This window comes from Acipenser ruthenus, chromosome 5 (genome assembly GCF_902713425.1).
Source record: "Acipenser ruthenus chromosome 5, fAciRut3.2 maternal haplotype, whole genome shotgun sequence".
In the NCBI taxonomy this organism is placed as follows: domain Eukaryota; kingdom Metazoa; phylum Chordata; class Actinopteri; order Acipenseriformes; family Acipenseridae; genus Acipenser; species Acipenser ruthenus.
In genome coordinates this window covers 54,986,717-55,005,189 of record NC_081193.1, presented here as the reverse complement: position 1 = coordinate 55,005,189, position 18,473 = coordinate 54,986,717, and the positions used below count along the sequence as shown (strand labels likewise).

General features: G+C 38.9%; 1 protein-coding gene across 1 annotated transcript; it reads left to right on the top strand.

Moving 5' to 3' along the window:
- The first annotated feature begins 11,145 nt into the window (after positions 1-11,145).
- LOC117403299 (pro-opiomelanocortin-like) lies at positions 11,146-18,162 on the top strand. The gene is made up of 3 exons (XM_034005350.3): positions 11,146-11,353; positions 16,251-16,405; positions 16,722-18,162. The coding sequence occupies exons 2-3, from the start codon at positions 16,277-16,279 to the stop codon at positions 17,385-17,387; spliced, it is 795 nt and encodes a 264-aa protein (XP_033861241.3). The 5' UTR covers positions 11,146-11,353; positions 16,251-16,276; the 3' UTR covers positions 17,388-18,162.
- Positions 18,163-18,473: the final 311 nt, after the last annotated feature.

The window sequence follows — 18,473 nt, the reverse complement described above, 5'->3', positions numbered from 1 at the left end:
CAGTGGGGTATACACCACCTGCGAGATCTACAGCCTTCTGAAAATCCCAGTGTGAAAGGTTTTCGTTGTTGGAAGTTTTCTTGCTAATTCGCTTGTTACAAAAAGTAAGTCTCTTGTGTTAAGAACCAGTTTAATTTATTTGCTGTTTTCGGTGCACTGCAGTAGTACTGTTTAATATTGTGAAAACATTCCGGTTTATTTGTTTAGTTATAGCAGAGAGTATAAACTCTGCATAAGAGAAAGTACACAGATCCCGTCTCTGGTCCTGGCGGGGCCGGCGCCTGTGATACAGTTTAGAGACGGGACACGTTTGATTTTTGTGAAAGTGTACTGTGTGGAATTTGGCAAACAAAACTCTCAGCCAACCGGACAGAATTTACAAACATTTATTTGGGATTGTGTACTGTGTGGAACTGGACAAACAAAACACACAGACAACGGGACAAAGTTTTTAGATCTCTGTTTATTGTTTAAACACACACCAGTTTTACTACTGTTGTTACCACTGTTCCACGATAGCAGGAGCTATCGTACTGTTTCAACGCACTCCAGTTTACTTACCTGGGATAAAGTTTCACCACGATAGCAGGAGCTATCGTATTGTTTCCACACTCTCAGTCAACTTGACTTTGGTTACTGACTGTTCTACGATAGCAGCAGCTATTGTACTGTTTCACCGTGCTCCAGCAGAGGGAGCCAGTTCCTGTAAACTTACATGTGTGCTCGCCATGCTCCAGCAAAGGGATCCAGTTCCAGTAAACTTACCTGTGTGCTGGCCGTGCTCCAGCAGAGGGAGCCAGTTCCAGCATACTTACCTGTGGGCATACTGTGTGCGCCAGCAGAGGGAGCCGTTGCCCACGATCTCACTTACCTGTACCAGGTACTCCATAAGGAGGAGCACCGCTTAACAAAGGGACAGCTGTCAAGAAACCATCCAGCACGACAAAGTATCTTCCTGGGGTAGGCCTAGACAGGGAAACAAAGTGAGACAGTTAGAGGCCCGTACAGGGCATGTTCATTGGGTGGTGGGAAACACAGCTTGTTTTGTATATTAATAAAGTTACTCACCGGTGTAATTACACGACTCCGTCCAGTTTCTGCCAGAAATACGGTGCCCTCGGGAGGGCATCTTTCACTTTATATATATATATATATATATATATATATATATATATATATATATATATATATATATATATATATATATATATATATATACAGTGCCTTGCAAAAGTATTCAGACCCCTGACCAAGTCTCTCATATTACTGAATTACAAATGGGACATTGAAATTTCGTTCTGTTTGATATTTTATTTTAAAACACTGAAACTCAAAATCAATTATTGTAAGGTGACATTGGTTTTATGTTGGGAAATATTTTTAAGAAAAATAAAAAACTGAAATATCTTGCTTGCATAAGTATTCAACCCCTGTGCTGTGGAAGCTCCCAGTTTACACCTATGAAAGAAAGTGCCCTAACAAGGACATTGGCCTCCACCTGTGAACTATTAAAGTTGCTGTCACATTTTCTGGATAAAAACCCCACTGTTGAAGGACCATTGGTCAGGCTGTGAATCTGAAGGAAAATGAAGACCAAAGAGCATTCTACAGAAGTTAGAGATAAAGTAATACAAATGCATAGATTAGGGAAAGGGTACAAAATAATATCCAAGTGTTTGGATATCCCAGTGAGCACAGTTGGATCAATAATCAGGAAGTGGAAGCTGCATCACACCACCCAGGCACTGCCAAGAAAAGGCCGTCCCTCAAAACTCAGCGCTCAAACAAGAAGGAGACTTGTGAAAGAAGCCACAGAGAGGCCAACAATCACTTTGAAGGAGCTACAGATTTCAGTGGCTGGGAGTGGAGTAATGGTGCACCAGTCAACCATATCAAGAGCTCTGCATAACACTGGCCTGTATGGGATGGTGGCAAGAAAGAAGCTGTTACTCAAAAAGTACCATCTGAAAGCACATCTGGAGTTTGCCAGAAAGCATGAGAGTGACCCAGCTGCGATGTGGTCAGATGAGACCAAGATAGAGCTTTTTGGCCAAAACTCAAAGCGCTATGTGTGGCGCAAACCTAACACTGCCCATGCCTCAAGACACACCATCCCTACAGTGAAGTATGGTGGTGGCAGCGTCATGCTGTGGGGATGCTTCTCATCAGCAGGGACTGGGCACCTTGTTAAAATTGAAGGAAGAATGGATGGAGCAAAATACAGGGAAATACTGCAAGAGGACTTGCTTCAGTCCGCTAAAAAACTGAAGCTTGGGAGTAAATTCACCTTTCAGCAGGACAATGATCCCAAGCTCAAGGCCAAAGCAACATTGGAGTGGCTCAAGAACAAAAAGGTGAATGTCCTACAGTGGCCCAGTCAAAGTCCTGATCTCAATCCCATTGAGAATCTGTGGCACTATTTGAAAATTGCGGTCCACAAGCGTCGTCCAACCAACCTGAACAACCTGGAGCAAATCTGCCAAGGAGAATGGGCCAAAATCACTCCAACACTGTGCAAAGCTGGTACATACTTACCCCATGGAAGGGGTTTTCAGCAGGAGTATGAGTAAGGGATACACATGTGCAGGCTGCATCCACAGGCAGCGATCTTGGCCGGCTCCATGCTGAGATTCCCGTCTTCGGAGCTTCCGCATTGAGTAGTTTTCATCATTATGGTTTTGTTTTACAGTCCACACTTCTGTAAATATGTTGATGTATAGTGTAAGGCACACTGGCTGATAGGCGCGTTTCTGTAAAATAAAGAGTGGAGTTTGATGCTACAGAGCTATTTTGTCTGTCTCCTTCATTTGACACTTATCCAGTTAGTTGCTACAATATATTTTTATTTAAGTTATATGTTGAATAGCCTACACTATCCTGTGGTCCATTGTTTCATTTCTCCATTTAGTAGCTTATTTACATATTTGTGGAGGTGGGCATGCAGCTTCGGGGGTGCCAATGCTACCGATGTGTGTTGAGCTTTGGTTCTGTATTCCATGTGCAGGTTACATTTGAGTGTAGACTCAACTGAGGAATATTGGTATGTACTGTACACCTATGATAGCTGCTTGGCAGGGTATTATTAACAATTCTGTGCATTCACGTGTAGCTCTTGTACATTTCTGCTATACTGGTAATGAATGTGCAGGTGGTTTTGGGAGGCACAAACACATTTGCGAATTGAGCAAAAAACTGCTATTTTCCAACTTCAAGCAACTGTTTTGACAGTAGGCAGTTTTTGACTGAATTTGCCAGGTGAATTCACTGACGTTTCTTGCAAACAGTGATGGCGTGTGCTGGGAACGAGTGGAGATTAGAAGCAAAGCACAGAATATTTAATCACGCAGCGAACTTCTGATATGAATTAAGAAGCTCTAAAAGTATGATTATAACTTACATGATTATTATTTTTCATTCGTTTTTGTTTTCAGTAAACTCAAAATTAAATTATGTATTTTTCAAGAATGCTGCTTTAGTAATGTATGCAGTGCTTAAAATTAGTATTAAGGATAACTAACTTGTTTACTATGCTGACATCATTTATTCCTTATAGAACTTAATCCAAAAGAGGTGTGTTTTCCAGTTGGATTTATGTGTGTGTGTGTGTGGGGGGGGGGGGGGGGGGGGTGTTATGCTGCAACCTAACTCGCTTCCAATTTCTTATTCTTACTATGATTGACTGCAAAGACAACAGGGCTAACCAGTGACTGGATAATGTTTAGTTGGGTGGGTTATTATTGTGCACATTTTCTAGTAACTGTACTATTATATTTGTCAGAACAGAATTGTTTTTTCCACACATGGTATTGCAGCCATGTGTTGCAAGTCCAATACATTGCTTTGCAGGCAGCTTGTTGTTTTGCAAAAACTCAATCAAGGCCTGTGTATTATTTGCGGTTGTGACTCCAGTCCAAGTCCGAGTCAAGAAAAATGCGACTCGAGTCCGACAATGGTCAACGGTGCTTTGGTCTGTTGATGGATGGACAACGACACCTTATGAGGACACTGAGGTTGTGTCCACAGTTGTTTTTTTGCATCATCAATTCTGATACTCATGTAAAAATTCTAGCATCTGATTGGCTGGTTCCATCCTGACTACCAACAAATCTGTTTTGAAAATGCAAAATTCGATGGGGGAATCTAGTGCATCTGCTGCCAAAGCAACAGTGCTTACAGTCTATAGGAACAGTAGAGGGGCTTGCAGTTTGGGAGTAAACTACAAGCAAATTGTAGTATGGGGGGTGGGCTTTAAATTTAGTTTTTTTACCACACGCATGTACAGTTGTAATTTCACGGGGCATGAGCTGTGGGGTGTAAGGATAGGGCAGAAGAAGCAGAATGGAGCAGTTAATAAAATAGAAAGTAGACGCTGATTAAAGGCAGTGATACCGACACATCCCAGGGGCAAAGGACCCAGCAACCGAAAACACATACAAGGGTTATGACTCAGGAAGACGCCCCTCGAGAGGAAGTCGGTCTTGGAAGACCGGGACACGAAAAGAGATGAGAGAGAGAGAGGTACCCAGCATCTGAGACTTCTGTAAAGGGGCGCTCGTTAAACCCCCGATTGGCCGAGACGTCACGCTGCCTGGGACCTGAAATAAGGACAAAGCATAGAGGTTAGTATGGGACTCGAGCACGAGTGGCCACGTCCTGAAAGAAGGCAGAATAGAACAGCGCCTCGAGTGAGGTAAGATAAGCGCAGGAGGTGACAGAATATGGCCAGGGGTCTGCTCTGACTCACATGGTGAAAACCCCCCTGAAGGTAAGGGAGGCAGATGCCTAGCCCTGAGGTCGGGGAAGTGAGACTCACTTACCCCCCAAAGGATGGACCCCCCGCACCCCACGAAATCTCCCACACAGTGAGACAAACAAAAGACAGCACATGCCAGCAAATAACAAACAAAATACCAGAAGGACAAACAGAGGAATGGTTAGTGTGTATATTAGTAGAATGTGACTATGTGTATATCCGACACTCAGTGGAGAGGAAAAAAAAAACTCTGAGACCGATTAGGGGAAATCCTCTGGTGGCCCCGGTGGACAGGAAGGACACTCTGGGCATACTAGCAATTTTAAAAATGAGCAGCAACTGTATGAGAGGAGGATGAATAAATGTAAGAATCTGCCGCAGAAGAGGACCAGCTCCCCACATTCATGATCTGGCTGTGATTGATGTTGGCCCTCGTGGCAGAGGGGGCTGTGGGGGGGGGGGGGGGGGGGGGGGGCATGGTCGTAGGGAGGAGAGGTGGGTTAAGAACCAGTGATGATAGGAGCAAGAGGAATCAATGAACAGAGGGTCCGAGGGGGGGGGGTGTAGAGTCGAGGAGGGAGGCCTGCTCTAGAGGGTGGAGAGGTGGGTTGAGACAACAAACTGCAGGAATGGATAGAAAAGCTGTAGTGTCCTGTAGGCTCTGTGGGATCGGGGGAGGGGCGTGTGATTGCAGGCGAGGAGTAAAGAGAGATTCCGCAGACAAGGCTTCGTGGTGGATTTAATAGAGCTAAAGTAAGGCAATCACTGACAACGGGAATGTCGATGTCTTGTCGAAGGAGCTTGAAAGTTTAGCGGAGGACCAGTCATTCTGATAAATTTGCAGACAAGTTGAGTAATGAAGCTGCGCTTTGGATGGCGCTGTTGCTGAGGTGGAGACTGGATGGAGCAGCAAAGACTAACGCTGGAGCTCTTGGAGACGAAAAGAGAAGCTGAATGAAAAGGATCACCTAAGCAGGTAGGAAAATGATTGATAATATCTTGCTAGCGCTGTGCAGAGAATGACCTGCAGCGAGCAAGGCAACGAAGTTTAGATATTAGCGATGAAGCACAAAATGACGGCATCTGAGCATTTGCTACAAAATTAAACACTAGATAGCAAAGGTGCAAGTGATCAGAGTTTAAATAGAAAATAGATACTAATTAACAGGAAGTTAGAAGCCCACAGCTCCACGCCCCCTGAACCACGCAAGCTAACATTTAAGTTTTTAAAAATGTATTTAGAATAGAAAGTCGCTAGAATGTCACCAGATTTTATTAAAGTAGCTAAATTAGCTACTGTCAGCTGTGACTTGTGTTCATTGACAGTCCGCCAATACTACCTTGCTACGGTTTATTTTTCTAATCGCAGTAGATTAGAAGGCACCTCTATATTTTTTACATCTAGTTATTAAAGTGGGCTCAGAAAACAAAAAAAGGACTCGGGGGACAGTAGTGCCACAGACTCTGACAGTAGACGTGTAGACATTCCCAAAGGAGAGACCTTGAAAGTGGAACTTAAAGAAACAGGCATTCTTTACAAATCAGAGGAGTTACAAGTAGACAGTACCAATACTATATGCAAGTTTTCAATGCTTCGCTCCATTTCTGATGGTAAAATTAAATCCTGATTCACACAGAACGACCATCTTGAAGCAGAAACACACAAGTGAAACAATGACAGGTTTGCTGTTTGAACACTTGTGCCGCTGTGGGTCTAATATTATGCCATGGTTTCATTTTGTAATTTTTTTTTTTTACAGTTGAGATGTATGTTTGGTCAAAATAAGTGTATTTTATATTAGCTAAAAATATATATCTTTTTTATTTATTCCTGAAAACCGTAGTGGCACGTGTGCTGTCAATTGCTCTCAACACATTGGTGAAACCAGAAATGTCATAGAAATTTGTTTTCAAGGGACTTCGGTGTTCGCCTCAAATGCATTGAGCACAACTGGCAACGCTTGTGAAAAAGTGGACTGGGAAGTGCCAGCAACAATTGCAACTGCTTAAAACATGTTTTCAAAAGTTCTTAACAAAATGATGCAATTGTAAGTGTTGCAATTGCCAGCCGCTTTAGTACATCTCATTATAATATTTGAGAACTCTCATTTGCACTATCTCTGCCCACTTTTTGCAAATTTATGCAGGAATGCCCATAATTACATATTCATCTAAGGTTGAACTGCAAAGAAAAACTGCTGCCGCAGAGCATTCCCTAAAAAGTAGAACAGCAATAGTTTGCAACTATTGCGACAGGCGCAATACTTAGTACATCTGCCCCTCTGATGTGAACTGAACTTTTTAGTCTAAAGGACTCATGCACACACAATGCTTTAACCCTTTGTTTTTTTAAAAGGGGGACATGCAACACTGTCATTTCAGTTTTGTTTTGCTTGTAAAAAAAACACACACACACACAAACACAACAACTTATCAAAAGCAATCCTAAGCAAAAAAGTTTGTTTTGTTTTTTTTCTTTTCACACAAAAAGAGGGATGTAGTGTTCACATGTCCACTCCAGAGTGGTGGACATGTGGTGTATGGAGGTATAGCACTCCCACTCTACCCACTGGGGTCATTCTACACTCTGATACCGAACCAGCAACACGTCTGCATTTGTATTTCTACCGTACTCCCAGTAAACTTACAGTTCAACCTAGCATGGTGTCCGTCTCATTCTCTGCAAATACAGAGCAACACACCACAGTCTGCATCTCAAAACTTAGTTCATAGTACAAATGCATTCAAGACCTATCATAAGAAAAAACAGCATGTATTAATGAATGCGGTAGCTGAATGCAAAAAGTCCCCACAAAAAGTTTGTTTCAGTTATTCAGCATATCCATATTGAAAATATGGTACAGGTACATAATTTTATTTCATTTTTTATAAACTGAAATTCATAAAACAAATTAATAATAATACATTTCTTCTTTGTAAATAATGTAAAATAATAATGAAAATACTTGGATTTCATCAATAAAAAGTTTACTTGTCTTGCAAGTCTATTTTCAACCCAGGGTCAACAGTTCAATTGCAGCAGGTGTTCAGGGACGTCAGAGATGGGAGAATCACCACCAATCAGGGGCTTGGCTTCCTGCGCAACCCATTTGCAACACTGCTGAAACAAACCAAGGGACGAGATGTTGCAACCATCAGGGGATGGAGAGTGGGAAGCTGTGACTGCTTGGGATTGTTGGCTGGTGCACCGGGGGTGTTCCCTGGACGCAGGGATAAGTAAAGGGCTGCTGCTGCTGCTGCTGAGACAGAGAGACAAGCTGGAGTGAGACAAAGAGCACAGAAAAAACAGCCAAGGAACCAGAGACTGCACTTTGTGGCTGTAGCACACAGTGTGTTTTTGGACTTTCTTTTCTTTTATTATTTGTCACAGTCTGGGTAGCACTATACTGCTCAGCTGTAGTTGTACCACTGGCTGGTAAAGCAGCACGCTTTTACCTACCCTGCGTAGTCCCGGCTTAACAAACCGTGAATTCGAGAACCTGCAAGCCAGAATGGACAAGCTTTTATGTACAGTAAACAAAAAATTGGACCTAAAAAGGAAAGGTCTTGTGGTAATTGCATTACAAATACAGTGATACATAAATAAACAACAAATACATGTTAAAACAAAAACTAAACTAATTATGAAGAGCTGTACCCTTGAGCAAGGTACTTTACCTAGATTGCTCCAGTAAAAACCCAACTGTATAAATGGGTAATTGTATGTAGAAATAATGTGTTAAAAAAAATGTAATTGTATGTAAAAATAATGTGATATCTTTGTGATACAATTGTAAGTCGCCCTGGATAAGGGTGTCTGCTAAGAAATAAATAATAACAATAATAGTGCAAAAGCTGAGTTGAGTGAATTTGTGACCTGAGCTGGAGTCACATCAATGTGAAATGCTTAGTGATGTAAGATTCTTATAAAGCATCCTAATAATAAATGCCACCACCATACTATCTATATTTAAAAATCTCATAATGTGTCAAAAATAATGTAATTGTATGTAAAAATAATGTGATATCTTGTAACAATTGTAATTCGCCCTGGATAAGGGCATCTGCTAAGAAATTAATAATAATAATAATAATAATAATAATAATAATAATAATAATAATAATAATAATAATAATTGAGTTTTACTACCTGTAAATGTTTCTTGAAATATGTAGCCCATTGATGAAATCTTAATATGTATATTTAAATTGTATTTATTTATTTGAAGGCTTTAAAATGTAGATTGTCAGTAATGTGCATGCCGGCTGTGCGGATAAATGCTATTCAAACTGAATTTCATGGGATTTGCAGCGAGTATTAATCAAATACCAACCTTGACACATGAAAAGTGTCTGTCAAAAAATAATAATATAAAAATGATGTCATGAAAAAAAGATTAGACATTGAAAGATGAAAACCTGCCTTAATAGAGTATTAATTAAAGCTCCAGCCCACTCTAACATGCAAGGCTAAGCAATGCTTTGTTATGAACCAACAAGCAGAGCAACAGTCCTAGTCCTACTTAAGATCCAAGGCTATCTGACACTTGTTGATCTCTTTCTCATCCATGTTCTATTACAACCAAATTGAAAATAACTTACAACATGATTCATGTATTTATTTCTCTGCTGTGCCTAAGTGATAAATAATGTGATATTAACTGTGCTTTACTGCTGTAAACTGTTTACAACACAATGTCAGATTCCTCTTTACTTATGCAAATGCAAGAGCAAAATATGATGGTTCTAGTCTGGCGTTAATGCTGGCATAAAGGCAGCAACAATGGTTTAGGTTCAGAGAGGTGTATAGAATCTTTTAAACAATCTTCCCTTTTTCTTTTAATGTTTATATATCTTCTTGTATATCTTCTACATGCATCAAAAGTTGATTTGTGTCTTAAAAGTATGTTCAGATCAATTTTACCAGTCACGTAACAGTATTCCCATACTTTACATTGTCATTTACCTGAGCACCCAAAACAGGATTCTTAATCAGGCAACAACGACATTATGATGTCACTGCCTGGATACCCTTTCAAAGTAAAGGAATACAATCGCTATGTAAACATGATATACAAACAACAAAATGGCAGGCCATTAACAACAATAAAAAGTACTAAACAAAGCAAACTAAGAACTATACAAGCTGACTAAATCTAAATGTGTTTGATAGTCATCTCTCACCAGACAAATTTCATTTTTACTAATTTAATTATATCAGTATTATAATTATTTGTTTTAATCAGATACCAACATTTCTAGTGTCTTCAGAGTACATATAAGGTGACAATATAGTTCACAGACTGCTAAAACAGCCGTTATCCAACCTTTTTAAAACACAAAAGAAACTCTGAGATTTTTAAATGTAGATAGTATGGTGGTGGCATTTATTATTAGGATGCTTTATAAGAATCTTACATCACTAAGCATTTCACATTGATGTGACTCCAGCTCAGGTCACAAATTCACTCAACTCAGCTTTTGCACTATTATTGTTATTATTTATTTCTTAGCAGACACCCTTATCCAGGGCGACTTACAATTGTATCACAAAGATATCACATTATTTTTACATACAATTACATTTTTTTTAACACATTATTTCTACATACAATTACCCATTTATACAGTTGGGTTTTTACTGGAGCAATCTAGGTAAAGTACTTTGCTCAAGAGTACATCAGCAGTGTCCCCCACCTGCGACTGAACAGAGCCCTAACCACTACTCCACACGGCTGCGCACTGCACTAGTTGCCCTTCACATGATTCAGTCTGATGCCAAACAATGGCAGACAATTATATTTTAACAGTATACGATGTGCCGTTAGGACAATAAAACCTTGTCTGTTAAATTCAATTTTCTCTTTGTTTTGCATCAGATCCAAACTCTTCACTTTTTTGCAGAAGTGAACAGTACAAAGCCACTTTCCATTGGAGTGTAGGTGGCACAGTGAGTGGAATACCTGGGTTTTATTTGGCACAACTGGTGGTTTTAAAGTGAAAAGCTACAGAAGTGCTTCCTCAAACCCTAAGGTAGTCTAGGCTTGTGAAACATTGTAGGGAAACTCACATTGCCAGTGCTTGTGATATCCTTGCTCTTTGGTTAAATACATTGACTCAATTAACCACACCGTTTAACACTGCAATGACAAGGTTTCACAACTTATATCAAAGGACCAGCTTGTCCCAGCAGAGCTGGGTTGAAATAACATAACATTCCTATTAAAACTGTAACCCTACCTGTTTACCTTTTAATAATTGTATGGAACAGGTAAAACATATGCCTAGCCTTTTCATTTGAAGACTACTTGCTAATCCCCCTATATCTATAAGCAGTGACGTAAAAAGCCTGAAATTTAAAGGATTTTAATCTTTTATTTTCCTGAACTTTATTGAGCATTCTACCCCTCCAGCCTCCCCACTGTCCTTGAAAGGTTGGTGCGGAAGGTTATCTGGATGTGGGGTTTCATTGAGTGAAGCAGCAGGTTGGTATAAAAGGAGTCACTTGAGAGCAGAGACCTGAATAAGAAGGAAGCAGTGATCAGAAATCTGAGCAGAGTCAGTAAGGAGAAGGCACTGGACCAAGTGACACTGCAGCAGGTGAGACACTCTTACCTGTCCTAAGCAAAATTATTTGTGTGTTGAGTTTAATAATTCTGAACTGCAATAAATTGTCCAGGATAGGGAGATGCAATTCTTACAAGAAAATGTAATGTACCTGAAATAAATCACATATGTATTTGATTTCAAATACATAGTTAATATACTGTATAATAGATATGTTGTAGTTTATATGGAAATATGATTGGTACATATCAATGGTATTATATTAAAATATTATTTTATCAAGACAATATCTTGCTGCAAAAGCAGACTATATTGTTTATGATTTTTTGGGGATCTTTGTTTATCAGAAATATGTTTTTGTGTTTTACTTGCCAGATTTATGTATTTATATAAAAAGTGTATTTCAGAGATATAATTTTGATATAATAGAATTATCTGAGAATTTTTCATCTTTCAGTTGTGTTGTGTAATTTTCTGGACTTAACAGTTAAATTGTCTTGTTTTAAAAGAGAAACAAATATGCAGATCTTACCTATGGAATAACACACAGTAAGTTATTTCATTCACCACACATTGGTGCAGTAACCAGTGGCCGGTTTCATATTAAAACACTATACATAGTATAATTAAGGATACAATTAAGGATACATTTACCTACATAAGATATTCATTTAAATGTCTGAGATATTTCTGCAGCACCCTTAAACTCAAGAAACACTCAAGGGCAAACTAAGGGGATCTGAGGGTGTCTTATGTCTATAAATGCCCAAAAACTAAACAAGGTGAAATCCACAAGGAAAATACAGTGTATTTATATATAAATATTATATAAATCTGATATTTCTGAAAGATTCTGAAAACATATATTTGGCCTAATATACAGCATTTCAATTATATTCTAAACACACTGTACATTATGACCTTTATATAGCTTAAATATGTTAAAACTATTTTCTAGAATTCCATTTCATTTTCTATGTATTTAATATCTACACAAGACATTATACAAGAGATTGTAACATTGTTGCTTGGTGAGACCCAACATGAATCAGAATATCATGGGTCTATTTGTGGTTAAGATCAAATTACAATTAACACCTGATTTGCAGTGACCTTCACTACATTGAACCATTTTTTAAATTATTATTTACATTTAGATGTAAAGTGTTTTTTTTGTAAATAAATAAATAAATAAATAAATAAATAAATAAATAAAACATATGTACTGCTGTATGCTATACATAAATGTAAAAGGCAGTATTATAACATATGTTTTGCAAGATGCAACATTACATAGAATAGACATGATCACATGAAAACATTACATTACATTAAGAGAAAAGTACTACCAAAAGTAAAACGTATATTGTTAATTCACAAGTTCCTCAGCTATTAACAATTGAAAACAGCATTCAAATCTATATATATGCAGCAAATAGCAGTTTAATTAAATTTTGTTGCTGTAATACTAATTCACTGCATGTTCATAAATGTAATTTGTTATTTGGGATAAGCAAAACGTTACTGGCCAGTGGGTTCTGTGTAATGCAACAACAAACCAGAATAGATTTAGTTTACTGTCCATGTGGAGCAGTATTATTAAAAATAATGTCAGTTAAATTGATCTGTGAAAGCAAGGCATTTTCCCCAAGTGTAGAGCTGGAAGCACAACCAGCAGTAACCTGAGCCACCAGCATTGAGATGTAGAGTATATTGCCCTCATCCGTCTCAAAGAGCCTGTAACTGATCAACTATTACATATGTACAAGAGGCAGAGTATTACAGGATTTTATAACCTTACCTGTTCCCTACACACAGACTGCTGAATCTATGCGCTCTGAAGTCTGAATTTTATCATTAGAATCTGGGACCCAATATATACTTTGGGGTTAAATCGATCATCCTATATTCAGCCAGGATAAGTCACAACTGGATTTTTAGAGCATTTTACAGCACTGAGAAATCACCTTGGACTGCATCAGCCATATGTGGATATCCCTGTGTTTAATACAATACTGGTAGATTTCCTGGTGCTGTAAAATGTTCAAAACAACACTAAAAAAAATCAACCTGCGTCTTATCCCGGCAGGTTATAGGTTGATCAAATCAAACTGTTAGTTACACACGCACAACAATACACAGGTTCACATTTAATTAATGAAAACTCTCAAATATGCTGAAAAACAAGTATAGAATACAGATTGCACTTTGCATAGATGCAAGGGATAATGTTTGGACCTGTTAGGCAAGATACAGGGAATATGAATAAAACCATCTCATAACAAAATGTCAATGTTTCAATATAATCCAGACAATAGCCAAGGCACGTCAGCACTGCGCTACTCCTTCTGATTAACTCTGTAACTAGGGGCTCAGTAAGTGGTGTTAGTGCCTGTTTTCGAAAAAGTTAAACTAGAAAAAAGATTTAGAATTTGGTTTAAATGTTCCTACATGCATCTGAATATTAGCTTTTCTATACCATTTACTTTTTCTATATCATTGGTGCGTTTACATGGGATCAATGTTGTTGCCTACCAATATTTTTACATTTAAATGTCAGATGTCTGTTCCAAAGCATAGCAAGTGTAGTGAATTATTGTGATGGAATGGTATAACACACATGGTAAAAACTGAATCAGCTTTATTGAGCAACAGTTGTATAAAGAAAATTCATAATTGTGGTAGTTTTGAGCTAGAGCCACTCGTGTATTACGGCTCAAAACCAACTCAAGACATATTATTGTGTGGTAATATATTCGGACCCATATATTATTCTCTATATATACAGCCAATTCTCGTTAATACAAATTTCAAGGGGCCAGGAAAAAAAAAAAAAGTTATTATCAGTAATTCGTATTATCAGGAGTCTAAGCCAAATGCATGCTGTCCATTACAGGAACACTGAGATCGAATTATTGTATATTTAAAAGTACTGTTGTAGCACTGTTGCTACATATGTGGGTGTAATTTTTCTTTTGTTACTTTTTGGGACTTCAATACTATTTTGTTGATTTATATTTTGTGTTGCATTGTTCATTCATTCCGTATATTCATTATCCTCTGTGTCAGTAATTGTTAATTTGTTGTGAATATATTCTAAGCTCTGTTGTGTATATTCATTTCTAATCTGTTTTCCTGGGTTTGTTTTCACTATTTTCTTCCTTTTCACTATGTCCCTAATTTAGTTGTTTTCTACTGTAATTGTTTAGTCTGATTCTCTTTGTCAAGCTTTGTGTTCCTTGGAATAAACCAGTGTTTGTGTAGTTAAATTGGCGCATTGTGACGACCCTGTTTTACTGTCAGTCACCCTTACTGAATTATTTAGTTTTAATTATTTGGCCAGTAGTATCTCCTAAGGGAGGACAGTACAGTTGCCTATCAACTGTGCAGGGTGACCGTTATGCTGTGCATTTTATTAAAAATACAGTTGGAAGTGAACTTTTAAAAAGTATACATTGCAAATGAACTGCACTTGCAATCTGCCTGTCCCATTCTGATCAGGGGCATTTTTAAACCCCTAAAGTAAAGGCGTCCTCAAGTTCAACATCAGGTATTGAGCAAATCGGACTTGCAGCCACAGTTTGCTGTTCATAGGCCTGTATTATTGTACCCCAGTTTTTCAGAAAGGTTGAGAAAGTATTTGTGGTAATGTTGAAATCTGCAGCAACATTTTTTTTTCTCTATGGCGGTGCATTATCCATCGTTTTCAACACCTGCCCTTTTGTCTGCAACGATATGATGTATGAGCACTATGGCAACTCAAAGTGCATCTGTAGTCCCAAAACAGCACTAAAATACACCACAGTGGCACTAATCTGAATGCAAGTTAATACATTTCCCAATATCCTTTACACTCAGCTGTTCAACCTAGAGCTATTCATTTAATTAACATTTGCCCTGGGAGGATTTCAAAACAATTCGCATGAACAGGAAATTTGTGTTAAATGAGTTTGTATTATAAGAAGAAATTTCAGTAAGAGACTGCTAAATTTGGCAAGGACCATGTACAAAATTCGTAGTATCAGGAAATTAATCTAATTCAAGTTCGCTTTAACGAGAATTGACTGTATATATATGTGTGTGTGTATATATATAATATATATTGTGGTGAAGTGGCGGGCGGTCAAGGCTGGTCAGCGGCGAGAATAGCAAACACAGAGAGAACTGGTTTTAAGAGCGTTTGCACACTTTATTCACAATAAAACAAAGATGTCACTGACTCTTTAAGAAAACAAACAAAACAAAAGTCCACCAAGGAGTACTAACTAAACTTTTATCAGTTCTATCTAATAATTGGATGGCTAGGCCGTTTATCGATTTCCCAAAACCACTTATTCACAAAGACAAGTTACACACAGGTCATTCACATTTATCTTTTCTTACTGTCACAGGTCTATCCACAGGCCTCTTACTCATAGGCAGACAGACCACAACCCACATTTCAGACCTGCTTATATAGCATGTGCCAGGGTTAATTGACAATCATTAGATCAATCCACACCTGGCCACATTCCACACTTTTCTAGTTTACAATTAAACAATTATCCAATTAAACTTTATTAATCCCCACACACACTCGTGTCTCTACTCTGCTACAATAATAATAATTTGGACCCGGTTGCCCACCCCCTCCCCAACTCCCATGTGTGTTTCTGAAGCTGATTGTGCAAAAGTACACCATGCTCTACTCACCAAAACTGCAAATTCATGGAGCCGCTGCCACTTCCACACCTTGGAGTTGGTTGCACTTCCAAATCATAAAGAAGTGGACCCGAGAGAAATCTCTCAAAAGAATTATGAATGAATATGACAGCTGTGATTTTCACTTCCTTGGTCAGCTTGACCTGGTGGATGAGAGTTCTAAATGAAGTGTTTCACTAACCCTTGTTACTCTGTGTTCCATGTTTTGTGTTGGCTTTTGTGAGGACAGATCATTTCAGAAGTTAGGTATTGAAGATGCTGCGTCCAGTTTGGGGCTGTGTTGTGGTTGTGCTGGGGGTGATGTGGTTCTACAGCAGTGGAGTGCAGAGTCAATGTTCGGAGCACAGTCAATGCAGAGACCTTTCCTCAGAGGAAAACATACTGGTGAGTAAAACCATACAGACTGGCAGAAATCTCCTGTTGCACTTTTTAACAGCATGTCCAAGCTTTTTGCCATTGCATGATATGCAACAGAACAAAAATGTATGGGGAACTGTCCTGGGAAACAATAATTTTGTTTGAATTCAATGTAGCTTTGAAAAGTGAGGAGCACTGACCACTCTTAAGCAGTGACAGAATTGTGCTGAAAGAAACAACAGAAAAAGAAGCAAACTCCAAACACAGTTCTATATACCCTTACATTTAATTTATATACACAAAAAATCCTCATTATCTCATTCTCCCCTCCCTTACTCCACAGGAATGTATACAAGCCTGTAAAGTCAACCTCTCTGCTAAGTCCCCCATCTTACCTGGAAATGAGCATCTCCAGCCTACCTCCGAGGATATTCAGAACTACATGATTAGACACTTTCGCTGGAACACATTCGGTCAGAGAATGAACGGCACACCTGGAGGCAGTAAGGGGGAGAGTGCCAGTACCATCCTTAACGTTCTCCTAGCAGCGTTATCCCAACCCACAGATGAAGTTGAGAGGGAATCTGAGGAGGCAGAAGGGCTGCAGCAGCACAGGCGGGATGACAAGAGGTCTTATTCCATGGAGCATTTCCGCTGGGGCAAACCTGTGGGTCGCAAGCGCCGTCCGGTGAAGGTGTACCCCAACGGAGTGGAAGAGGAGTCTGCTGAGAGCTATCCTGCCGAGATCCGCCGGGACTTGTCACTCAAGCTTGATTACCCCCAGGGAGAGGAGCTGGAGGAAGTGTTCGGAGGGGAGAATGACCTCCTTAACCTCCAGGAGAAGAATGGTGGCTCCTACAAGATGCATCACTTCCGTTGGAGTGGCCCACCCAAGGACAAGCGCTATGGGGGCTTCATGAAGTCTTGGGATGAGAGGAGCCAGAAGCCCTTACTGACTCTCTTCAAAAACGTCATGATCAAGGATGGCCATGAGAAAAAGGGCCAGTAAAGGGCTATGCACTTTGTTTCTTTCTCTCTCTCTCTCTCTCTTTCTCCTTTGTTGCACCGATCTCATAGGTAGTCAGCAGTTAGCAAGAGCATCCATGTTGGAAACAAAGCCTTCATTCATCATTTCTGACAAAATCCCCTGCTTACAATGTAGTCACCAATAAATGATGAATATTGTATATACAAAATAAATGCATTTGTGAGTAAGTGCCTAGTTTTGGGAGGGGAGCTACACGTAAAAAAGGAAGAGCTATTTTCTTATTTGTTGAACTGTACTATACTGTAAATGAATTAAACAAAAATGCAAGCTAACAAAAAGTATTTTTTTATTTCTATTCACTAATGGTGTTTCAGACCTACAGGTCTTAGCAAAGGGCCAACTCTGGCGCAAAGTATTCAACACACTGTAAAATATTGTATTCAATACAATTATATATTCACACACACACACACACACACACACACACACAGTCAGCACTCAGATATACAACACTCAGATACACGTCGCGTTTTACTATCCTTGTATTAAGAAACAAATCAATTCCCATTATATATGTAACAAATGAATGCACTTACCTGTCACACTCGATTTCCAACTCCAGCACCATCTTTCTGATACAAAGCCCATCTCTTCAATGTTACAATTTATTTGCAACACAGGCCGCATTTTTTTTTTTCTTTCATCTCTTGCATGCGCAAATCAGTCTGTCTTTATTGTGCAGTTCTGCAGCACTTCCTTCAGTTCCACCTGACGAAAATGCAGCAATAACAAAGAGAACAAGACCAGCTACTGTGATGTGAAACAGTTAATCATTAAACGGTTTTAGAAACTATGATGTCTTTTTTTTTATTGTGTAATGCTTAGTTGCTTTTGCGCATTTTCATTTGCAAGTGAACTGTGATATTAGGGACTTATCGAGCACTATATTCTGCAATTTTGAATACTGACTTTGGATACTGTTTTAATTATGGAAACTTTTTTTTATCTTTTGATAAAAATGGAATTGACTTTTACGTTTTATGCAGTTCTGTGGGTAACATTTTGATTTAATTTTGCTGTGGTGTCGTTAATGGGGAATTTTACATA

Bases quoted from the DNA above. Each gene is read 5' to 3' on its own strand.
- LOC117403299 (XM_034005350.3), top strand. From the start codon at position 16,277: ATGCTGCGTCCAGTTTGGGGCTGTGTTGTGGTTGTGCTGGGGGTGATG. The intron at 16,406-16,721 runs GTGAGTAAAACC...CTTACTCCACAG, and splicing joins CCTCAGAGGAAAACATACTG to GAATGTATACAAGCCTGTAA.